This window comes from Acanthopagrus latus, chromosome 15 (assembly GCF_904848185.1).
Source record: "Acanthopagrus latus isolate v.2019 chromosome 15, fAcaLat1.1, whole genome shotgun sequence".
NCBI lineage: Eukaryota > Metazoa > Chordata > Actinopteri > Spariformes > Sparidae > Acanthopagrus > Acanthopagrus latus.
In genome coordinates this window covers 13,655,666-13,674,025 of record NC_051053.1, presented here as the reverse complement: position 1 = coordinate 13,674,025, position 18,360 = coordinate 13,655,666, and the positions used below count along the sequence as shown (strand labels likewise).

At 40.2% G+C, this 18,360-nt stretch overlaps 2 protein-coding genes and 1 long non-coding RNA gene across 3 annotated transcripts; 2 read left to right on the top strand and 1 right to left on the bottom strand.

Moving 5' to 3' along the window:
• The first annotated feature begins 1,056 nt into the window (after positions 1-1,056).
• LOC119033552 (cytochrome c oxidase subunit 5B, mitochondrial) lies at positions 1,057-2,985 on the top strand. The gene is made up of 4 exons (XM_037123837.1): positions 1,057-1,250; positions 2,398-2,468; positions 2,543-2,642; positions 2,732-2,985. Exons 1-4 carry the CDS (start codon positions 1,151-1,153, stop codon positions 2,842-2,844), a joined length of 384 nt encoding a protein of 127 aa, XP_036979732.1. The 5' UTR covers positions 1,057-1,150; the 3' UTR covers positions 2,845-2,985.
• Positions 2,986-3,394: 409 nt separating this feature from the next.
• herc4 (HECT and RLD domain containing E3 ubiquitin protein ligase 4) lies at positions 3,395-16,304 on the bottom strand. The gene is made up of 24 exons (XM_037123836.1): positions 15,910-16,304; positions 14,670-14,941; positions 14,416-14,575; positions 14,125-14,201; positions 13,802-14,023; positions 13,632-13,723; positions 12,680-12,810; positions 12,349-12,503; positions 11,428-11,504; positions 10,727-10,851; positions 10,512-10,571; positions 10,131-10,242; positions 9,692-9,881; positions 9,408-9,580; positions 9,193-9,312; positions 9,001-9,099; positions 8,110-8,277; positions 7,345-7,488; positions 6,935-7,101; positions 6,654-6,720; positions 5,333-5,415; positions 4,766-4,949; positions 4,539-4,641; positions 3,395-4,419 (listed from the first exon to the last, which is right to left on the bottom strand). Exons 2-24 carry the CDS (start codon positions 14,893-14,895, stop codon positions 4,211-4,213), a joined length of 3,144 nt encoding a protein of 1,047 aa, XP_036979731.1. The 5' UTR covers positions 14,896-14,941; positions 15,910-16,304; the 3' UTR covers positions 3,395-4,210.
• An 823-nt stretch (positions 16,305-17,127) lies between these two features.
• Positions 17,128-18,121, top strand: LOC119033054. Its single transcript, XR_005079129.1, has 3 exons — positions 17,128-17,690; positions 17,781-17,966; positions 18,068-18,121. It is a non-coding gene; the product is annotated as an uncharacterized LOC119033054 (long non-coding RNA).
• Positions 18,122-18,360: the final 239 nt, after the last annotated feature.

Genomic DNA, 18,360 nt, shown 5'->3' with positions numbered 1-18,360 from the left:
AGGATCGTTTGAGCTCAGGAGTTCTGAGCTGCAGTGAACTATGCCGATCGGGTGTCCGCACTAAGTTCGGTATCGATATGGTGCTCCTGAGGGAGCTCGGGACCACCAGGTCGTCTAAGGAGGGGTGCACCGGCCCAGGTCGGAAACGGAGCAGGCCAAAGCCCCCGTGCCGCTCAGTAGTGGGATCGCGCCTGTGAATAGACGCTGTAGTGCAGCCTGAGTAATACAGCGGGACACAGTCTTTTTACACTCTTTGTACTCTTCAACAATGTGCTGGCACAACAACAATGTGTTTACATGATACAACAGCTTCATCGCTGCTACTTTATTGTCTTGTTCCGATGAAAAAACCTTCACAAAACACTTCAGTTTGTTTGTCCTGCAGCGCCTCCACCTGGAGGAGAAGAGCAGCACCAACTACATCCAACCATGTTTGAAGTCGTGTTTCTTGTCACCTTTCTCCATTGTCTCATTCTGCGAACACAGAACTAAATAATTACGATATTTTTTTCCCCCTCTGGAATACATTTGTAATAACAAACCAACGACACCAATGACATAATATCACTCTGCTAAGGGTCATTCCGCATGTGAGTACTACTTTTGATAGCGTACTTCAAGCATATACTTAATATGGTATATTTTTATGTAAGATTTTGCATGCTTGAGAGCACCACGTTTCACCTCTCTTTAACATGCCTTCACTTCCATGAGCTGCGTAAACGAGCGACCTATGATATATTCTATTACATTAACAGTCTAACGTGTATAAAATACCTGGTGACTTTTACTTTGCAATTTCAGCTTCAGAGGTTTTCAGGAAGTGTTTCCCCCGTTATTTATCATCTGTGCTGTGTTTTTAAGGACACAAGTTACAGTTTATCCTTTCCTAAGTTTATTCCTCAAGTTTGTATGAGGTGTCAGAACCAATTCAAAACACAAAGTACTGTACATGATTTTCTGCATGTTTCGAGTAGATCCTCAGCAGTTATTTACTACCGCTGTCTCTAATCATTTTCATTGGTTAGCGCTGCCGTGCGTCTGCTCCCATTGGTCAGACCAGCTGTCACTCAGAGGGCTGTCGGGGTCATCTCAGGACAGCGCACACAGTTGTGTCAGGTCGTTCTCGGCAACAGAGCTTGTCACCAGAATGGCGGGACGTCTTCTTCTTCGAGCTTGTACAACTACAATTCTGCAGCTGAGGAGCAATGTGGTGGCCAGACCGCTACACCGTGCTATGGCCGGGGGAGGCAAGTATTTATAAACGACTGACTGAGGGCTTTAGCCCGTCAGACAGGCCCGCACACTACCGCGGACATAGATGTGTGAGGTCAGCTGAGGTGGCCAGACTGTAAATCAGGATCATTATGGCGATGTTTATAAGTTACTGCGCAGCTGTGTGGTTCAACCACCGAATTGTAGCAGACACGACGTCTGTAAATATGACAGCAGCTAGCTATCACTGATGTTTTATCACACACAGAGGATAAATAACAATTAATTTTGACAAGTAATATTTATTCGCGGTAATAAAAGTATATTTGGTCACTTTGGGTGCTATGAGTGAGATTGCTGTTTTCCTACATGTTCCTCTTAATTGTGACTACAGCACTTGAATCAAATAATGAAGGTCATCTGGACTTTAACTCAAGAAAGGCCTTTGATAGACCCACCTCCTCTGGTCTGGTGCCAGTTTCCTGATAGGGGGGCAGGAGCAGGTTGGTGTGGGTGGCGTCCAGTGTCGACGTGCACTTTCACTGGTATTCAAGACTGTGATGTGTGCATACAGCACGACCTGGATATCATAATATGAAGGTGGTTATTCTAATGTAAGATGAATCATCTGCTCAAAGTCAAACTGAAACTAGGAAAATTAAAGGTGTGCAATGTAGTTATGGGGAGGAAATCTTACTCAGAAGACAAATATGTTCATCCACTGTTTTTTTTTTAGGTAAATATACACATTGTCTTTTAATGACTGAATACAAAATATGACTTTAAAATACAGCGCAATTTCATACTGTGTTTAATGCGTTTATATTTGGCAGACCTTGCCATGTTTCTAGCTTCAAACAATGTTCCGGGGACCTTATTGTCCTCTAAATATTTCTCAGTTTGTATTATCACCTCATTAATATTGTTAATATTAAAACTGAGTTTGAATTACTTCTCCAAAACTACATAGTGCCCCTTTAAAGATCCTTTCGTCCATGTCGCTAAAATCTAGAAACCAAGCTGAATTATGACAGTAGCGGAAGACAATTTCAAAATCATCATCTTAAAAACATGTTCATGCATGTATTTCCAGCACAGCAGTGTGTTCACAGGTGTCAGTAGAGCTACAGCTTGGCCAGGATGCTGCTGTCCTAAACTTGCCTCTGCCATATACATTTTCAGGAATACCAACAGATGAGGAACAGGCCACTGGACTGGAGCGTCGCACCCTGCAGGCCCTCAAACATGGGAAGGTGGGCTACTACACACGTAAGTATACAGTGCTTTATCTTTACAAGTACTCATTGTATTTAAACTCTCATTACAGGATCCCTACAGTATACTGAAGCCCAAGGAGTACGCTGGCACCAAACAGGACCCTCACATCGTGCCATGCATCGGAACCAAGAGGCTGGTGGGCTGTCTTTGTGAGTGATGTGCATTAAAGGCAACATCCGGTCATCTGTATGAATGTGTACATTGAAAACCAGGTGAACCATTCTGTCATTCTTTGCAGGTGAGGAAGACAACACAGCGATTGTGTGGTTCTGGCTTCACGAGGGAGATGCCCAGCGCTGTCCTTCCTGTGGTTCCTACTATCAGCTGGTCCACCACGAGCTGCCCCATTGAAACTAAATTTAACACAAGCTCTGTACAAACAGAAGCATTCATATTTGCCTCCGTCATGGCCATGTACTCCGATGTGTGCATATCATTTAACATGTGCAGTTTATCATTAAAATGGAATCCTGAACTGAAGTGTCTTGACAAAACTCTGTTGTCAGGTTTTTTTTATACTTGGAAATAGATTAACATCAGGGGCAGATATGATATATAATATCTATAACTATGTTTTCATTAGTGTATAATCACCTGAAACTGAGAACCACTGTGTTTTTTACCAGACAATGAGCCTTTTACATCTACAGAGGGAATGGGTCCTCTTCCACAGACTCTACCATGTTCGTAGCCCAGAAGGGAAATTCCAAACAATGGTCCAAGAGGGGGATTTTCAGCAGCAAACATTGATTGTAAAACAGTGCTTATTCCTAAACACTGGAATACAAGTTTCATGTCAATATTACTTTAGTTTGAAGTGAATCCCACAGCCAAGATGTTAAGTGATCTAGTAAAAGAAACTAAACAACCAGAAGACTGTAGCTAACAAACAGTACTCGTATGTATTTCAGTGGCTGTACTATGTTTTATTTGTGGATTGTTTAAGGCTTACAGCCAAGAAAATCCACTCCAGACCTAAAGCAAACGCTTCACACTGCTCTCAATCAAACTGTTACAACAGAACTTAGATCAAACATAAAGAGAGTTAGTTTACAGTGTCTGGGTTTAAACATTTTATGTACAGGGGTGAACACAACATCATCAACTCCTGTCAAATATAGTAGCCATCTAGCAACTACTACCACAGTGGAGCTTAAAATGTTACATTTCTGTTGGGACCCTGTCAGAGAGCTGTGGTTTAAATGTCAATTTTAGGCCACAGTGTCTGGATAATAATATAATTTGAAGTTTTTTCTAATAAAATGTTCCTTCCAATATAAACATAAGATAAACATGTCACTATTAAACGACACGTTAAGCTTCAGAGAGGTAATGCTACTGCTTTTAACTTGTATTTTACAGGTGTTTATGTTGCTGTATTCATGCCCTGTGTTGTATATACCAGTAGTTTGCTTCATCATACTTGTCTTATCCAAACATGAATAAAAGCATATCTACAAGAGCAATATCAAATGTAAATGGACTTGTAATAGGGCATACTATTATATACTACAGGGCAAATACTGTGATGGAAAAGCCAGAAAATCAATGTTAACGTGAAAGTCTAGACATCCAACTCAATTCTAGCGTCATTTGGCCATCTCTTCTTTCCCAGAGTTCAAGTCTTACAGCAGGATTCAAGTCTGCAAAACAAAACATTTGGGAATGTGGTTGTCACCGACAGTCCGGCCGTTGAGTTCGAGGCATTTCTGTGTTTTCAGGCAAGATTAAAGCCTTGATTGTGATCAATCGCCTGGAGAAGCTTCTCACGGAGTGTTTCTCGACTCGTGTACTTGGGCAGGTCCAGCAGGTTGAAGCAGGTGTGGGCAACAGGTAAGTAATGCTCCCCTCCACCAGTGGGCTGGATCACCAGCTTCAGACTTTTCATGCCCAAGATGGGTATGCGGTCACTTCCTGTGAGGAACACTGTAGACAGAATGGACACTGTTTTAATTTTACAGCATTAAACAAATGTTTTTTTCACCTTTCCAGAACAACATCTCTGATATTCTTTAAAGGTGTCATGCATGGTGGGCAGCACTTACACAGGAACTGTTTTTTCTTCTCCAAAGGAAGATCGTGAAACACCTCCCAGAAGAGCCTGATGGTGGGATGGTCCGTCCAGTACTCCCCTTTGTATTCAGTACTCTGAAGAGTGGACACAAAATGTTTGCTATTCAGAATAACTCAACAAACTATATGACACTCAATATTTGTTTCTTTTATATATATGTTATACAGTGAACATGAATTGTTCAGATTGAACCAAGACCTTTTGGAGCTCCGTCCAGTCATAGTTGGTGTTGCCAATGACCATGGCTTGCAGTTCGTTGGGCTGAAACAGCTCAAGAACCTTTCCACCGCACACCTTGTGAAAGCCTGCATAGAAGCACTCAAACAGCGGCGCCACTGACGTGTTGAAAACGTAGTCTACGTATGCGCTGACAAATTCCTGCCTAAAAGAAGAAAAAGGGAATTAATTGAAAAGTAAACAGATTTTTACTAACATTTTGAATTTAATATAAAGTTAGGGGACTGATGCAGCAATATGACCAGATTTAAAATGCAATGAGTTTTTCAGCATGAGTTTCACTGGTTAAAGGTTTTGAACATTTAAGCAGAGAGACTCAACTAAAAACAGTGTTAAGGTAAAGTCTGACATTCTGGGAAATATCCAGATTCCTGAAAAAGCTGTAGTCACTATAAAGTCACTATATAAAGTCACTGAAAGGATTAAGCAAATGACAGAATATTTTAGTAGCTCCAATTACATGTTTACCATAAAAACACGACAATGGTATTGATGGTATTGTTAAAAGGAAGACCAAGAAAATGTTACCTGTTTGATTTATTGACATTGATGTCTTCACCGTTAGGTACTAGTTCAAAGACCTCTGTGGCACCGTAGTTTTCCTCCGTGATCTGAAAATATAGTGTTCAGATTTTGTAAGGGTGCGCCGATCAGGTCATTGATCGTTGATCACTGATTGCTGAAAGCAGAATCGGTCGTTCACCAATCAAAAGGATGTTTCTTTACTTTAGTGTCATCTTTAGTAGTTATTAGTAGCATTATCAAAACTGTAATTGTATTTGATTTGATCAATTCAAAGAAACAGGTTGAAAACAAAATGAAAAGTCATCAGTGAACTGTAAAAATCAGAATTAATGTGGAATAAATGGATATAGAATTTAGGAAAGCAGAATTTGGGGAAAATTCTAGGTCTCAGATGTCTTACTGAGGTCTATGAACCATGAAGCAACTACTCCATTACCTGGTCACTGCTGGTATCTGGCTAATTTTCATCTCTGACAGCCAGTTAGTAAAATGCAACTCCAAACTCACAGGACTTTCAAACTGTACTCAGCTGAAGTTAGTACATTCATATACTGCTGTGTTATCACATTTAACTGAAGTTCACTGTTCATCACGTCACGTTCCTCTGAACAGAAACTCTCAGACCTGCTTTGTTTTTAGCTCTACTGTGAGATATTTACTCAGTTAGCTCCTGTAGCCAAACACACCATAGGACTGTGTGGCTCACCGACTGCTAACAGCTAACAAGCTCTCTTCCCACTAATTTCAATAAGGATTTGCAGTGCCCTCTTGGTTGAGTCAGCACTGTATATTTGTGAGGTTCTGACAGCTGGCTGTTTGTGAATGAGGAAGAAGATTGGACCTGTACCACAGGAATATTCAGCAACTTCATATTTTTGTTAGGTCTGGTGCTGAGTAGTCAGCCGATGATAGCAACTAGAGATGACACAGTGCTGTGGAGAGAGAGATAACCACAGTTGCACTCTGCTGTAGTCAACTAAGTCAGTAGTAGCCTCTTGAGTTTGTCATTTACTAAGCAATAAGCTGTTCATCCCTTTCCATCCCCCACATTTTCTGTTGTGCCTGACAACATCTGAGGCGGTTACGCTCAAGCTCTGCAGTACACCATGGAATTTCAGCAACATAGAGGAACTGTGTTTCTCTGATTTGCTCTTCTGATTTAGCTTTACAGAGACCACTGATCCATCTATTTAGAGTGAATATCGGCCAGTAACAGTTGGTGTATGATCAAGCGGAGCACCCTGAAGATTTTGTTATTATGTATTACGACTATTTATTTCACACTTCATGCACCACAGAGAGTGTCATTTCACAATCATCTTACTGTGAAGTTCAAGCAGAAGGTTTCCTCAAGATCATCTTCTGTGTAATCCAGTAACATCTGCAGACTCCTAGTTTAAGAGGAGACAGAAACAGACATATTTTATGCTATTATTTTCATATCAAGTTAAACACTTACATTATCTTTCAATTAGCACTTTGTATGGTATTACAACTGCAGCAATTAAAGATTACATTTTGGATGCATTTAAGAAAACACTAAGGCAAAATGACATTCATAAACATGATAAATGGGAACCTCAGATGACTGTTCCTTGATCTGACCTTCCCACATCTGGCATTAGCTCTTTCAGGTCATCTAGTGTCGGCTTCCTCTTCAGAAGCTTCTTGTAAAGGGCCACAGGGAAGTGGAGCTCCACTATAGTGAGATTGTAGATGGCCAGGCCACAAATGACCCCGATGAGGTTGAACAAGTCAATGTCTTCAAAGGTCTGCAAGTGACAGTCAAGGATCGTATTCAAACATTTTATAGAAGGCAGCCCCAACGTGTCAAACATGTACATTTATTTAGAAACAAACAATAACAGACGGACATAAAGAATGCGTGCCTGTACTGCATCTGTCCCTTCAATAACTGGCCATAATGTTTCTCCAGGTTGTGAACAGGATAAATATACATTTATTTCATTTATTTCAAATTTAATTTATTAAAAATGTAACAACAAAGCAAGTACCTTGTTTGAAAACCAGATGAGTCTGGACTCCTCGTAGTAACGGAACATCCCATATTTGGGATCCAGCAGCTCTTTCATGATCAGGAGGAAGAACTCCTTTCTCACGCCTCCTGCATCGACGGCCTCTTCTCCCACGAAAATCACCTGCCACCAATGTGTCAGACATTAGAATGACAGCAGTGTCTTTATGTCTAAATTTAAATGGAAACTCAGATTGGTAAATAAACTGGGTGAAGAATACCTGAAGCAACATAGTTGATGATTCCACTGATCTATGACAGATAATTCACTATTTAATTGATGGCATAAGCCCTTTAATTACTTATACTTTTATTATAAACCTACATTTATAGGTGTTAAGTCATTTTAGGCATTCGTAAGAAGCAATTAACACAACATGGACATATTATCTGATATTAAATATTATCACATATAATGTTGACAGGGAAAATGTCTAAGAATTCAATAATGACTCTTTTTAGCTCTGTTTTGGTTTCAACCAACTCCCAAAGGCAGTATCTGTCTCTTGAGCAGCTAAATGCTCCGCTGTGTGCGTTCACCAGCAAGCTGTTCATTTTCTCTTTGTGCTGGATGGTGCTAGGCAGTGGCTTTTTTAAGTCTTTTTGCTGGAAACAGCTGCCTGCTGCAATGAGATTACAGAACTGAGGGTATCTACGAGATACTGGGGAATATGAGCAACATCTTTGACATCGACGTGAGTCCTGTGATTCATTATAAATATAAAACAATTACAACAGCTTTTACCTTGAGCGGTTTCTTGTAGTCAACATTCTTAGACTTCCTGAGGACTTCCATGGTGTCTCCGACAATATTTTCCCTCCTAACGATGAGGATGAGGCACGGGTTGACTGATTCCACTGCTGGCATGAACATGGAGCTGAAGTTTTGCATCTGTGCCTGGTCCACTGCCATCTATAAATATAACAGGAGAAAGATGAACCAGGCATACAGGGAATCAGCGGCCTCAGAATTTTTGAGATTTTCATCAGATTTTGTAGAGTAGAGCTGCTCAAAACAAGCTGTCTTAAATGAATATTGTCTTTTACTATGCAAGTAAAAAGTCTGCCTTTTGATGCATTACAGGGACAGCTATCAGGTAAAACTGGGATGTCAAATTGCAGTAGCGTTACGCTGATGCTTGCAGTCATCTCTCTCCAGTCTGTCTGTCTTGTTAACCTATCTTAGCATTGTGTTCATTAGTCTGTGTTTTATTTGCGTCTTCAAGCCCAGCATTCTGTGACTTCAAACAAGCAAACACTGCACCAGAACATACATTGATATGTACATGCATGAAATTAAGCATTTTCCAGGAGTGATTTGGGCGTGGACCAGACCAGATGTTATACAAGCACTACAGTTCTCCTGGATGGCATACATAAATCTAAAACAAGATTATGATAATCTAGTCTTTTAGTCATGGTTAAATTACACTTCTGGATTAATGCACAATGGAAAGCAGAAGACTGATCTTTGACAATTTCTTATTTATGTTCACATTATTTATGATAGAGCCGAATGGATGCATTTCACTTTAAAATATGCAAAGACTTCTTCTGGGTGAACATGTCCCAGGAACCGAACGAAAAGTCCGAGGTCCACCCACCAGTCCAACAGAACCCTGTGGGAAACACTGACCTGCATCTGTATGACGGCGTCAGTCTGAAGGAGCGTTGTTTTCGCTTGTGCATCAAATACAAAGGGATACCTGCACAGAGTCACGACACCATCATGACCCTGAGGATACAGAGGCATAAACAAAAGGTTCATACTGAGGCCTAAACTTAGACAAATGTTACAACGTAAAACTGACGTCAACAGTACACTCACCAGTGGGTACATCTGCCTCTGAATCCATGTGACGTAATCATTTCTGATGTCTATCAACTCGTCCAACTCATGGATGTAGAATTTATCATACTGAATGATGTGTCCTGCTCTCTCGCTCACCTGATACAACAGAAAAATGGATGTTATCAACAGTTCTTCACAGTACTGTATGATGTACAGTACACAAACCCACATGTTTTTTAAAAATGTCTCACCGTGTGCAGGATCTCCAGGAATCGGAGGGACGTGTCCAGGAAACAGGTGAAAATTCTCTGCTCTTCTGAGGGAATGCCCACTTTGTGCATCCGAAGCAGATACACCACCACTTCCTTGTACAACTCGACCAGCCGCTGGAAGACTCTGGGCTCAAATGTAGCCCACCAGTTTCCTGACGCAAATGAAACATCAAACATTTTGTGAAAAAAGGGTTAGGGTTATTGTCAGAGATACTGTTGCATCATGTGTGGCCTGAGGCATAACGAAACATTCTTCATCCTACCTAGCACCTTCAGTGGAGGCTCTTTCAAGCTGATGACCGATTTGGCGAAAGGGATGGTGATGGTGACATAATTATTTCGGTCACTGAGAAGAGGGCATTCTGGAAGAGTGAGGTAGAGTCTCAGGGCTTCGATGTCTGGCGGAGAGTTGCTTAGTCTGGGAAGTAGATGTTTCTCCAGACTGGCAGCAATCTGAGGCAGACAGAAGAAAGACACAGTGATTAAACAATGATGAAGCAAAGTGTAACGAGAACGCACTCATGCTGCTGGTTAGGTAATTATAGGACTGGGAAAAAAAAACATTCATGTTTCTTCACAACACATCCGTAGGCACTGTGCGCGCGCGCGCGCGCACACACACACACACACACACACACACACACACACTTTGTGATTGTGATGCCATCACTGTTGACAAGAATGTTAGGAATATTGTGTAACCTGCTGAGTGATCTCAGGGTGATCTTGTTGGACCACTCTGTGAAACAGGAGGCGAGCCATGTTCATATCCACCCCTGAACATTTGCTGCTGGTACTGTAGTGATCTGGATGACTGTGTAAAAGAAATTGACATTGATTAACAGTAACACACTTGCACAATGTAACATTCCAAAAACTTAAACAATGAACTGCAAAGAAATCAAATTAGCAGACCCCAACCTGGGAGTAGGTTTGAAACCTCCAGGTTGGTAAATAAAGTTCTAAGAATTACTTCATTTTGACATATATGAGTTGTAAATACAGTGTGAATGCGAGAGATAAAAGAGGTCTGTTGGAAAACAGAATGAAAATAACAATGGACTTAATCTTGAACGTAATTACCTCGTTGACAGAAATGATCCATTGAGGCAGCTTGCTGAGGAGAACACGAGGTCAATCTCACTAAAGGAATCATAAAAGGCAAGTAATAAGTGTGACTCCTTTTGACATCTTCAAAGAACTTCAAATCAAGACATATTGTGACTACGATGTACCAAAACTAGCGATAACACAAATAACATGTGGTCAGCCAAGGCTCTTGAAAAAAAGGACCTTACTTAGAGATTTCTTGCGGGAGTCTTCCTGGCGAATGACTCAACCACTGTTGTATGATGTCCTCATTTAAGGTGCAAATCTTTCTGTGGGAATTGTTTATCTTCACGTTGTGTATGTTCTGGAGTTTCTACAACAAAACAGAATGAAAAGTTATGAGGAAGGATCCAGTGAAAAGCATAACTTGTGTTAACTAAAGATAAGTAGAGGGAAAAGCAGAGAAATCGGTTTTAAATGTGCAAAGTGGTGTTCACTTTGATTACGTAGCATCTTCAGAAATCTCAGGTCATACATGTTCAAAACAAAAAAGAAGAGTTGGATCGAAGCAATTAAATTACAAGGAAGAGGTGTGTTCCTGACCCAAAAATAAACATTGTTTTACAAGAGAGACAACAAGATCATGTGAAAAACATTTTGCTTTAATGTAATGTAAAAAAAAAGTTAGAGAGCATTTAAACACATGGTCACATTATTCAGGAGATTGGGTGAAGCGGTCTTCCCTCCCCTGTATGACACAGGCATGCCATCATAAAATGTCCAATTAAGACTATTAAAAAAAAAAAAGGTCCCATACAGCTGTCTGTCAAAAATAAGATGATAATGATCATTTTATAACAAGTTACAAGAAAAAGGGGCTTACAATTGATCAATACACCTCAGCATCTCTAAGAAATCTCAGTGACTCCCTTTATTTAAGAAAACTTACATCGGCAGTGAAATAGTGTGCAAAGCTCTGGTCTCCTCCAGCATAAATCCTTGTGACACAACAGCCCTGCTCCAAGTCTGCAATAAAATGTAATGACAGCAAGAAATACACATATGGATAAATAAAGATGTTGGAATTACCTAAGTGTACACAGAAGTGTAACATCTCAGCAATCAAAATACATGTTTTTCCTCTTACCTGTAGAGCTATCAATCTATCTAGATTGTTTTAGTGTGAGTTGCTCAGTTTTGGATATTGGTCGAAAAGATGTCTGTTCACTCAAATTTAAATGACTCAGCTTGGTGAACTAGCACTCAGCTTGTGGTTCTCAGAACACCAACTGTTAAACTCAAGAGCAATGGGTCTTTCAAGAAATCATGACCCAGTTACTCAAAATAACCCTCAGACCTTGTTGTAAACACTTTAATAGAGGAACTATTTTACTCCCGTCTTACAGAAAGAAGTGAGCATCCACTCATAGACGAGAAGCAAGCTAACAAAGCTGATTAAGCTAGCCAACATTAAAGCTCAGCTGATGGGATTAATGTTTAAATCCTGTGCCTTAGTGCACACAAGTCTTGGCAGTTATAGTTCAGTAGACATTAAAAAAAAAGAAACTGCTCACATCTCTACAGCCGCTATCTCCAAAACTCATGCAAAACAAGTAAGTTGGTTAAATAGCTCCACAGGTGAGAGGAAAAAATATGTAAAGATATGCATTTCCATTGAGAATCAACATTCAATCAACCCTGTAACTCTTTTGCAGCTTTCCACATTCAACCAAACCAGGAATAAAACAATGAAATGTTTGACTTCTAGCCATCAAATGAAAAAATAAAAAACCCTGCCCCAATGAGATACTCTGTTTCTGCAATAAAGCTTGATAAGTGTTTAATTACATCAACTACAAACTTTCCTTACCTGAATCTGTTGTAGCAGTGAGTGCTACGAAGTGGCCTTTGACCGGGGCAGGGCTTTTTCTGTTGCAAGTGGAGCGAGTACCAAGCTGCCCGTTACCACCGAGCCCAAAAGAGTACATCTTTCCAGAGGAGGGTGTGAAAGCCAACGTGTGCTGCCTTATAATTGCAAAAATATTTAGTTTTATGACATCTTAATAATATTCAACTATGCCTGTTTACCTTTTAGACTGCTAATTTAATATGACAGTATGTACACTGCTGCCAATACAGAACAAATGTGATATGTCATCCATGTTTGAGATAAAACTTAAATAAAGAAAAGTACATTTTACCTTCCGCATGAAATCTGTGTAACTACATTTCCCATGAGCTCAAACACTTTCCTGGGGTTGATTTCATGGTTTGTAGAGTAATGTCCAAGTTGTCCGTATCCTCCTGCTCCAAATGTAAACACTCCTCCTTCCTGTAAAATCAGCAACACCTGTTGTTCTGATGTTTTTATGGATGAGAGCACTGGAAGGCCAGTTATCCATTTATTTATTAATAGGAAACAACCAGCCCTGTCACAGGGGATATTTTCACCTGCAAGTCTGAAAGCGGGGATCCAAGTCTACAACATAAAACCACAACTGAAACCATTTTCAGCTATTTAATACTTGGAGCCCACTACTTTTATTCAATAACTTTAATAACAAGTTATTATGTAGCTTCAGATTATTCAGTGATAATAGGCTATGACTTGTGATGTGTAACTAATCAGATAGTGTTGTGGGTGCGACATTAAGTGAGGCGACAGAGTGGTGAATACAGACAGAGAAAGAACGCTGCATCAGAGGCAAAATAGTGCATTTTAAAATCGATGTATGTTTTTTGGCAATCAAATGTCAAAAACACCGATACTGATACTGATGGAAAAATGCTGAATTTCAGCCCTGATAATTGACTAGGCCGATAATTGGTCTAACCTGAACTAAAACTGTCTATTACTTAATACCATTTTGGAGGGATACTTCTTGCTTCAACATTGAAACAGTGGCCTGACAGGTTGAATTTTGAGCCCTGAAGACGTAATTGTAAAAATTAAGTTAATTAGTTAAGTCTTTTTGACCTCAGATCTCAGCAATTAGGCTTGCCAATAAAACAAACATGAATGGTAGTTGATTGTGGTAAAAAAACATTAAATTCATCACCACTAATCACACCACTTTGGGAAACCACAGATTCAACTCAAGGTCTTACAAATAACACTGTAGATTTATCAAATTAGGAAAGAGTACAACTTAACTTGGTTAGTGCTGCTGTGTGATCTTCTCCACAGGAGATGTATATCACTCTCTGCGATCTAAGGGACTTCAGCAGGGCTGGGAAACACCGATCTGCAAAAGACCTTCTCTCAATTAGTCAGAGTTGAGGGATTAAATGCTCACAAGTGCTTCAAAGTTTTGACCACTCACCATTGGTGTCATTGAGACCCAGCTGACCAAACTTGTTGCGCCCCCAGCCAAACACCGCTCCTGAGAGTGTGAGGGCAAAGCTGTGGGCGCCACCTGCAGATATCTGGGCAAATGGAATGCCCTGCAGAGACTGAATGATTTGGGGGGTGGAAATACTTTGTCCATTTATTCCCAGCCCAAGTTGTCCATATCGATTCTGGCCCCAGGAGAAGATCTGGCCTCCTATGAAAGGAAAAATGCCTCAGATATAATGTATTCACGTGAGCAAATCATAATAAGCTGAATGAATAAATGTGGACTATGTGGGTACAAACTATCCTCACCTCTTGAAAGTGCATGGGAGTGCCAATACCCGCAGGCTACCTGAGCAATTTGTACATCTGACAAACTCTTGATGTTTCTGGCATTTTCACAGTGATGAGAAGGAAAATTACAATTATTTTTGCTCAATTAACTTTCAGTCGACAATTTAATTCAGAAGGTTTCATTGACATTTAGACAATAAATGTGCAGACAGAGTTAGCTGTTTTAATTACGCACATTTGTGCATAGGAAAGCATGGGGAAACAGTTTATCATGCAAACAAATCAGTATCAAAACCCTGCTGAGTTTACCTAGGCACACGAACACATTCTTCAAAGTTATTTAGGCCCAGCTGCCCATCTGAGCCTAGACCCCATGAGAAAATCTGCCCTTTGTCATTCAAGGCGAGGGTGTGGGACTGTCCACATGACACTGCCACTATGATCTGTGCATCCAGAGCCACAACCTGTTCTGATAGAAGACAAAGACAAATGTTTATGTGATGATGACTGGTTTTAATGTGTTCTCATACAACACAATAGACACACACGAGAATATCGCCAACCTGGTTTCTTTCTGGACTTCTCGTGTCCCAGCTGCCCCAGGTCATTGCAGCCACAGGTGTACACCGTCCCATCCTCCATCAGGAAGGCTGTGTGTCTGTGGCCACACCCCACATCGCACACTTGCTTCCCGTGGAAGAATTCACATTTCCGTGGCTCAACCACGATCTCTTCATCAATCCCACCCAAGCCTAGCTGTCCGTAGGATGCATTTCCCCAGCACAGCATTGTAACCCACTCCCTTTGGCTATACACGCCAGCAGGATTCCCGTCTCTGTGCAAACGAAAGAGAAACCTCGGTTAATCTAACCTTACGAAGCCCATAGTTTTGGTTGCTAGATAACACTTAAGCTGGCAACACCTAGCAAGGTAGCCAAATAACGTCATGGCTAAATAACATTACCAACGCCACATAAAATAGCCGCGTTCGAGTGCTTAGCCCTAATTATTATATTTATAACCTAATTTTAAAAAAAAATGCAATGCGCTCGTGGCTGGCAAGGTGGCATGTAAACAGATTAGCCAAGTGAGCTACAGTTAAATTAACGGTGTTAGATGAAATGCTTCGCAAGCTAAAATCAGCAACCACTTCCGTTTAGGGCGTATGGAATTTGAAAGTAAAGCAAACCTCTATATATGTTTAAATTAATGTATTCTTTATACATATACATAACCACATCTGATTAACATTAAAAGAACTAAAAAGAATGTCTGGTGCCATAAAGGTAACAACTGCGACATTTCTTCTAAGATTTATATGAATTATTGTAAACGGAAGTACATTGTTGACCTGACCGAGGACGGCGGATAAAGACAGGTAGCTTGACTCCTGCCGTTAACGTACTCTACCATGATGATTAAAAGCGAGGCAGAGCAGTCATAACTGACGCAACTTGACCAAGTTATTTTGCCATTCCTCAGTAGTTAATGATATTAGCAATGAAGGTTAAAGGAATAAAAAAGCGAAGGGAGCATTATATAGAAAAGCATTCGACACGTGGCGACATTAATAAAGCATGGCTTTGCTCAAACACCGCTTGTTATGTTAGCAAGCTAACGTTAGTCACAACATAACACAGTCAGCTAACAGTCCATGTAGTAAGGTGAATTCTTGGCTAACGTTAAGTGTGTCAAGTTAAAGATTGGTTCTTTTTTTTTTATGTCACATTTTTCGTAAGCAATTTCCAAGTTACGAACGTGTCTAAGTCTGCTATAACGTTAAAGCCAAATAGCAGATCTTACCAAACACGCCAGGTCTGACAGTGTGGCTGCCTTCCAGTGTTTTTGCTTGCTAGCTCTCCTGAGTGTCAAAAAGGAACATGCCAGCACATCTCAGTATTAATATCGTAAGCCAGCTCCCATCTAGTTGTAAGAAATCCTACCCAGTCGCAATACGTCTGTCAACAACTGCTGGAAAGCCGACAAGTTAGCCGTACTACATTTTGAATGTCCGGTTTTTCCTTTAGAAATAAAACATTTTTGTAATTGACTCTGAATCATACAGTGCAACTGTGCATTTCTACTTCACCTATACACTAAGGGTAATGTCTGAAACACGTGAACGTCTTATTTCTATCATGATGTGTAACTGTAGCGAAGCTTTAACGGAAAAGTGGTGGCTTTTAATATTTGAACGAACGCTCAATTAACCGGAAGTACTGTCGCATTTCCGTTAACTTCACTGGTGGAGAAATGTCGCGATGCATCAGCAATGTTCTAGATGGAACGGACGCGCATGCGCTTTCCTGCAACTGTTTATGTTGTACATGCATACTATAAACACACACACACACACACACCTTATGTATCCACATTATTTACACACAGCAACGTATAATCTGTCGAGTTCAAACACACACATATATAAACATGCATACCATAAACAAGACTAAGGATGGGCTATATAATATTCTGCATACTACAACATAACAGGAGTACTATGTAGTGTAGAAGAAATTCAAACTCAGAATTGTAATACTTACAATATCTATGAGTTAATTATACAAACTTAGATATCTATCATTCCATAACTGAGAAAACAAGCTGTTCTCTTTCTGGGGAAAATAAGGTCATCAGAACACTGTTTGAAGCTAGAAAGGTGACAGTGTCTGCCGGTGTTAATATACTTAATCAAACAAGCTTAATTTTACAAAGTTAAACAGTATGAAATTGTGTTTTTCTTTGAGGTCAGTTTGTTTATTCGGTTTATTCACTCATAAAAAACAAATCTTGTTGCTTTATTGAGTTTGTTCTGGCATGAGTCAGTGAAAATGTTGTTTGCATTTTGAAATTGAAGGGAATACTAGACGGAAATTGGCTTTTATAAAGAAATCTCTACTTGTCCACCTGGTATGTGGTAAATAAAGAAAGGTTGTCTATGAAATATTTGGCTCCCTCTGGTGGAAGACATACACAAAACCACTCACTCACCAATGCATTTATTTTTATGAAAAAAAAATTAAGGGCATGGTACAGCAGTGTTTACTCACATTTCAGATGAACTCTTCTAACTTTGCTACCAAGGAATGCAAAGAATAATGTGTCTGTTCCACGGGACAACAATAAAACAACCTTTTCTCCTCTCTAGTGGAGGTGGTTAATAAATCTCTAATGCTGTAGCTAATTGCTTGGTGGAAGAAGGTTGTCCTATAATGGTGAAAGTAGCAATATAAGCAATAATAGGGACAAAAAAGTCATTTACAAGTAAAAGCGCTGCCATTTTGATGAGTAAATGTGTAAAATAAAATCTATAACGACACAGATTTGGTTGAAGGACACAGCAGTAGGTTATGGCTTTAAATTAGGAATGGTTAAAGCAGAACCAGATGTTTGCCAACCCCATGAGTACACGCTCAAAGTATGTTAGGTGTAAATGTAATTCAAATGGACACTCTTAAAAGTGTTCCTTAACGGTGCGTTACAGTATGAAATCATACGTCACTGTCATAACTCATCTCCTTCATTGCTATTAGCGGGTGACAGGGGCGTGCGTTCCTAAACTGGAAACTGTGTCAACACCAAAGGTAATGACAGCCCGCGTTCCACCACAACAGCCCATTTAACGCACACGTTTACGTAACAACACATGCTGTCTGACGATTAACATCTTTCAGGTGTAGTTTCTCCTGAAATGCAGTGGATCCCGTACAACTGGTTCTTCACGGGTGTTGATCCCTTGTGACTCTCACTGTAGACCGATGTCTCAGAGCGTGAGGATGCTATTTCACTGACCGTCAGTTACAAATCAGGGCGCATTCAGGACATAACCAAGAGAAACACTCATGTTGCAACTTCTGGGAGTAAGTAAAAACCTCTTTATATGTTATTTAAGTCTCTTACATCTGACAGAGTTTTTGTCGGACGACTAATATTAACTGGCGTTTTCTTTTAACTTGCGCAGACTGTTGTTGGCCTCCTCTTCATCATAATGTGCTTTTCAAAAGGACTCAAAGAGCTAAGCAAACGTTTGCCCTGTTTTCTTTTGCATGATGAAATGTTTTTGGTTCTAAAATGTAATTTAGATGACGTGTAAAATACGAATCAAGCCCTTAAAAGACAGAAACCAATTGAAACTGCACTGCAACTGCTAGAGGAAGTGACCAGTGTACCATGAAGGAAATAAAGTCTGATTCTCTGTAACGATCGTTATCTGTGACAGGAATATAAACCTCCAAAATCCCAGCCTGAGTCATC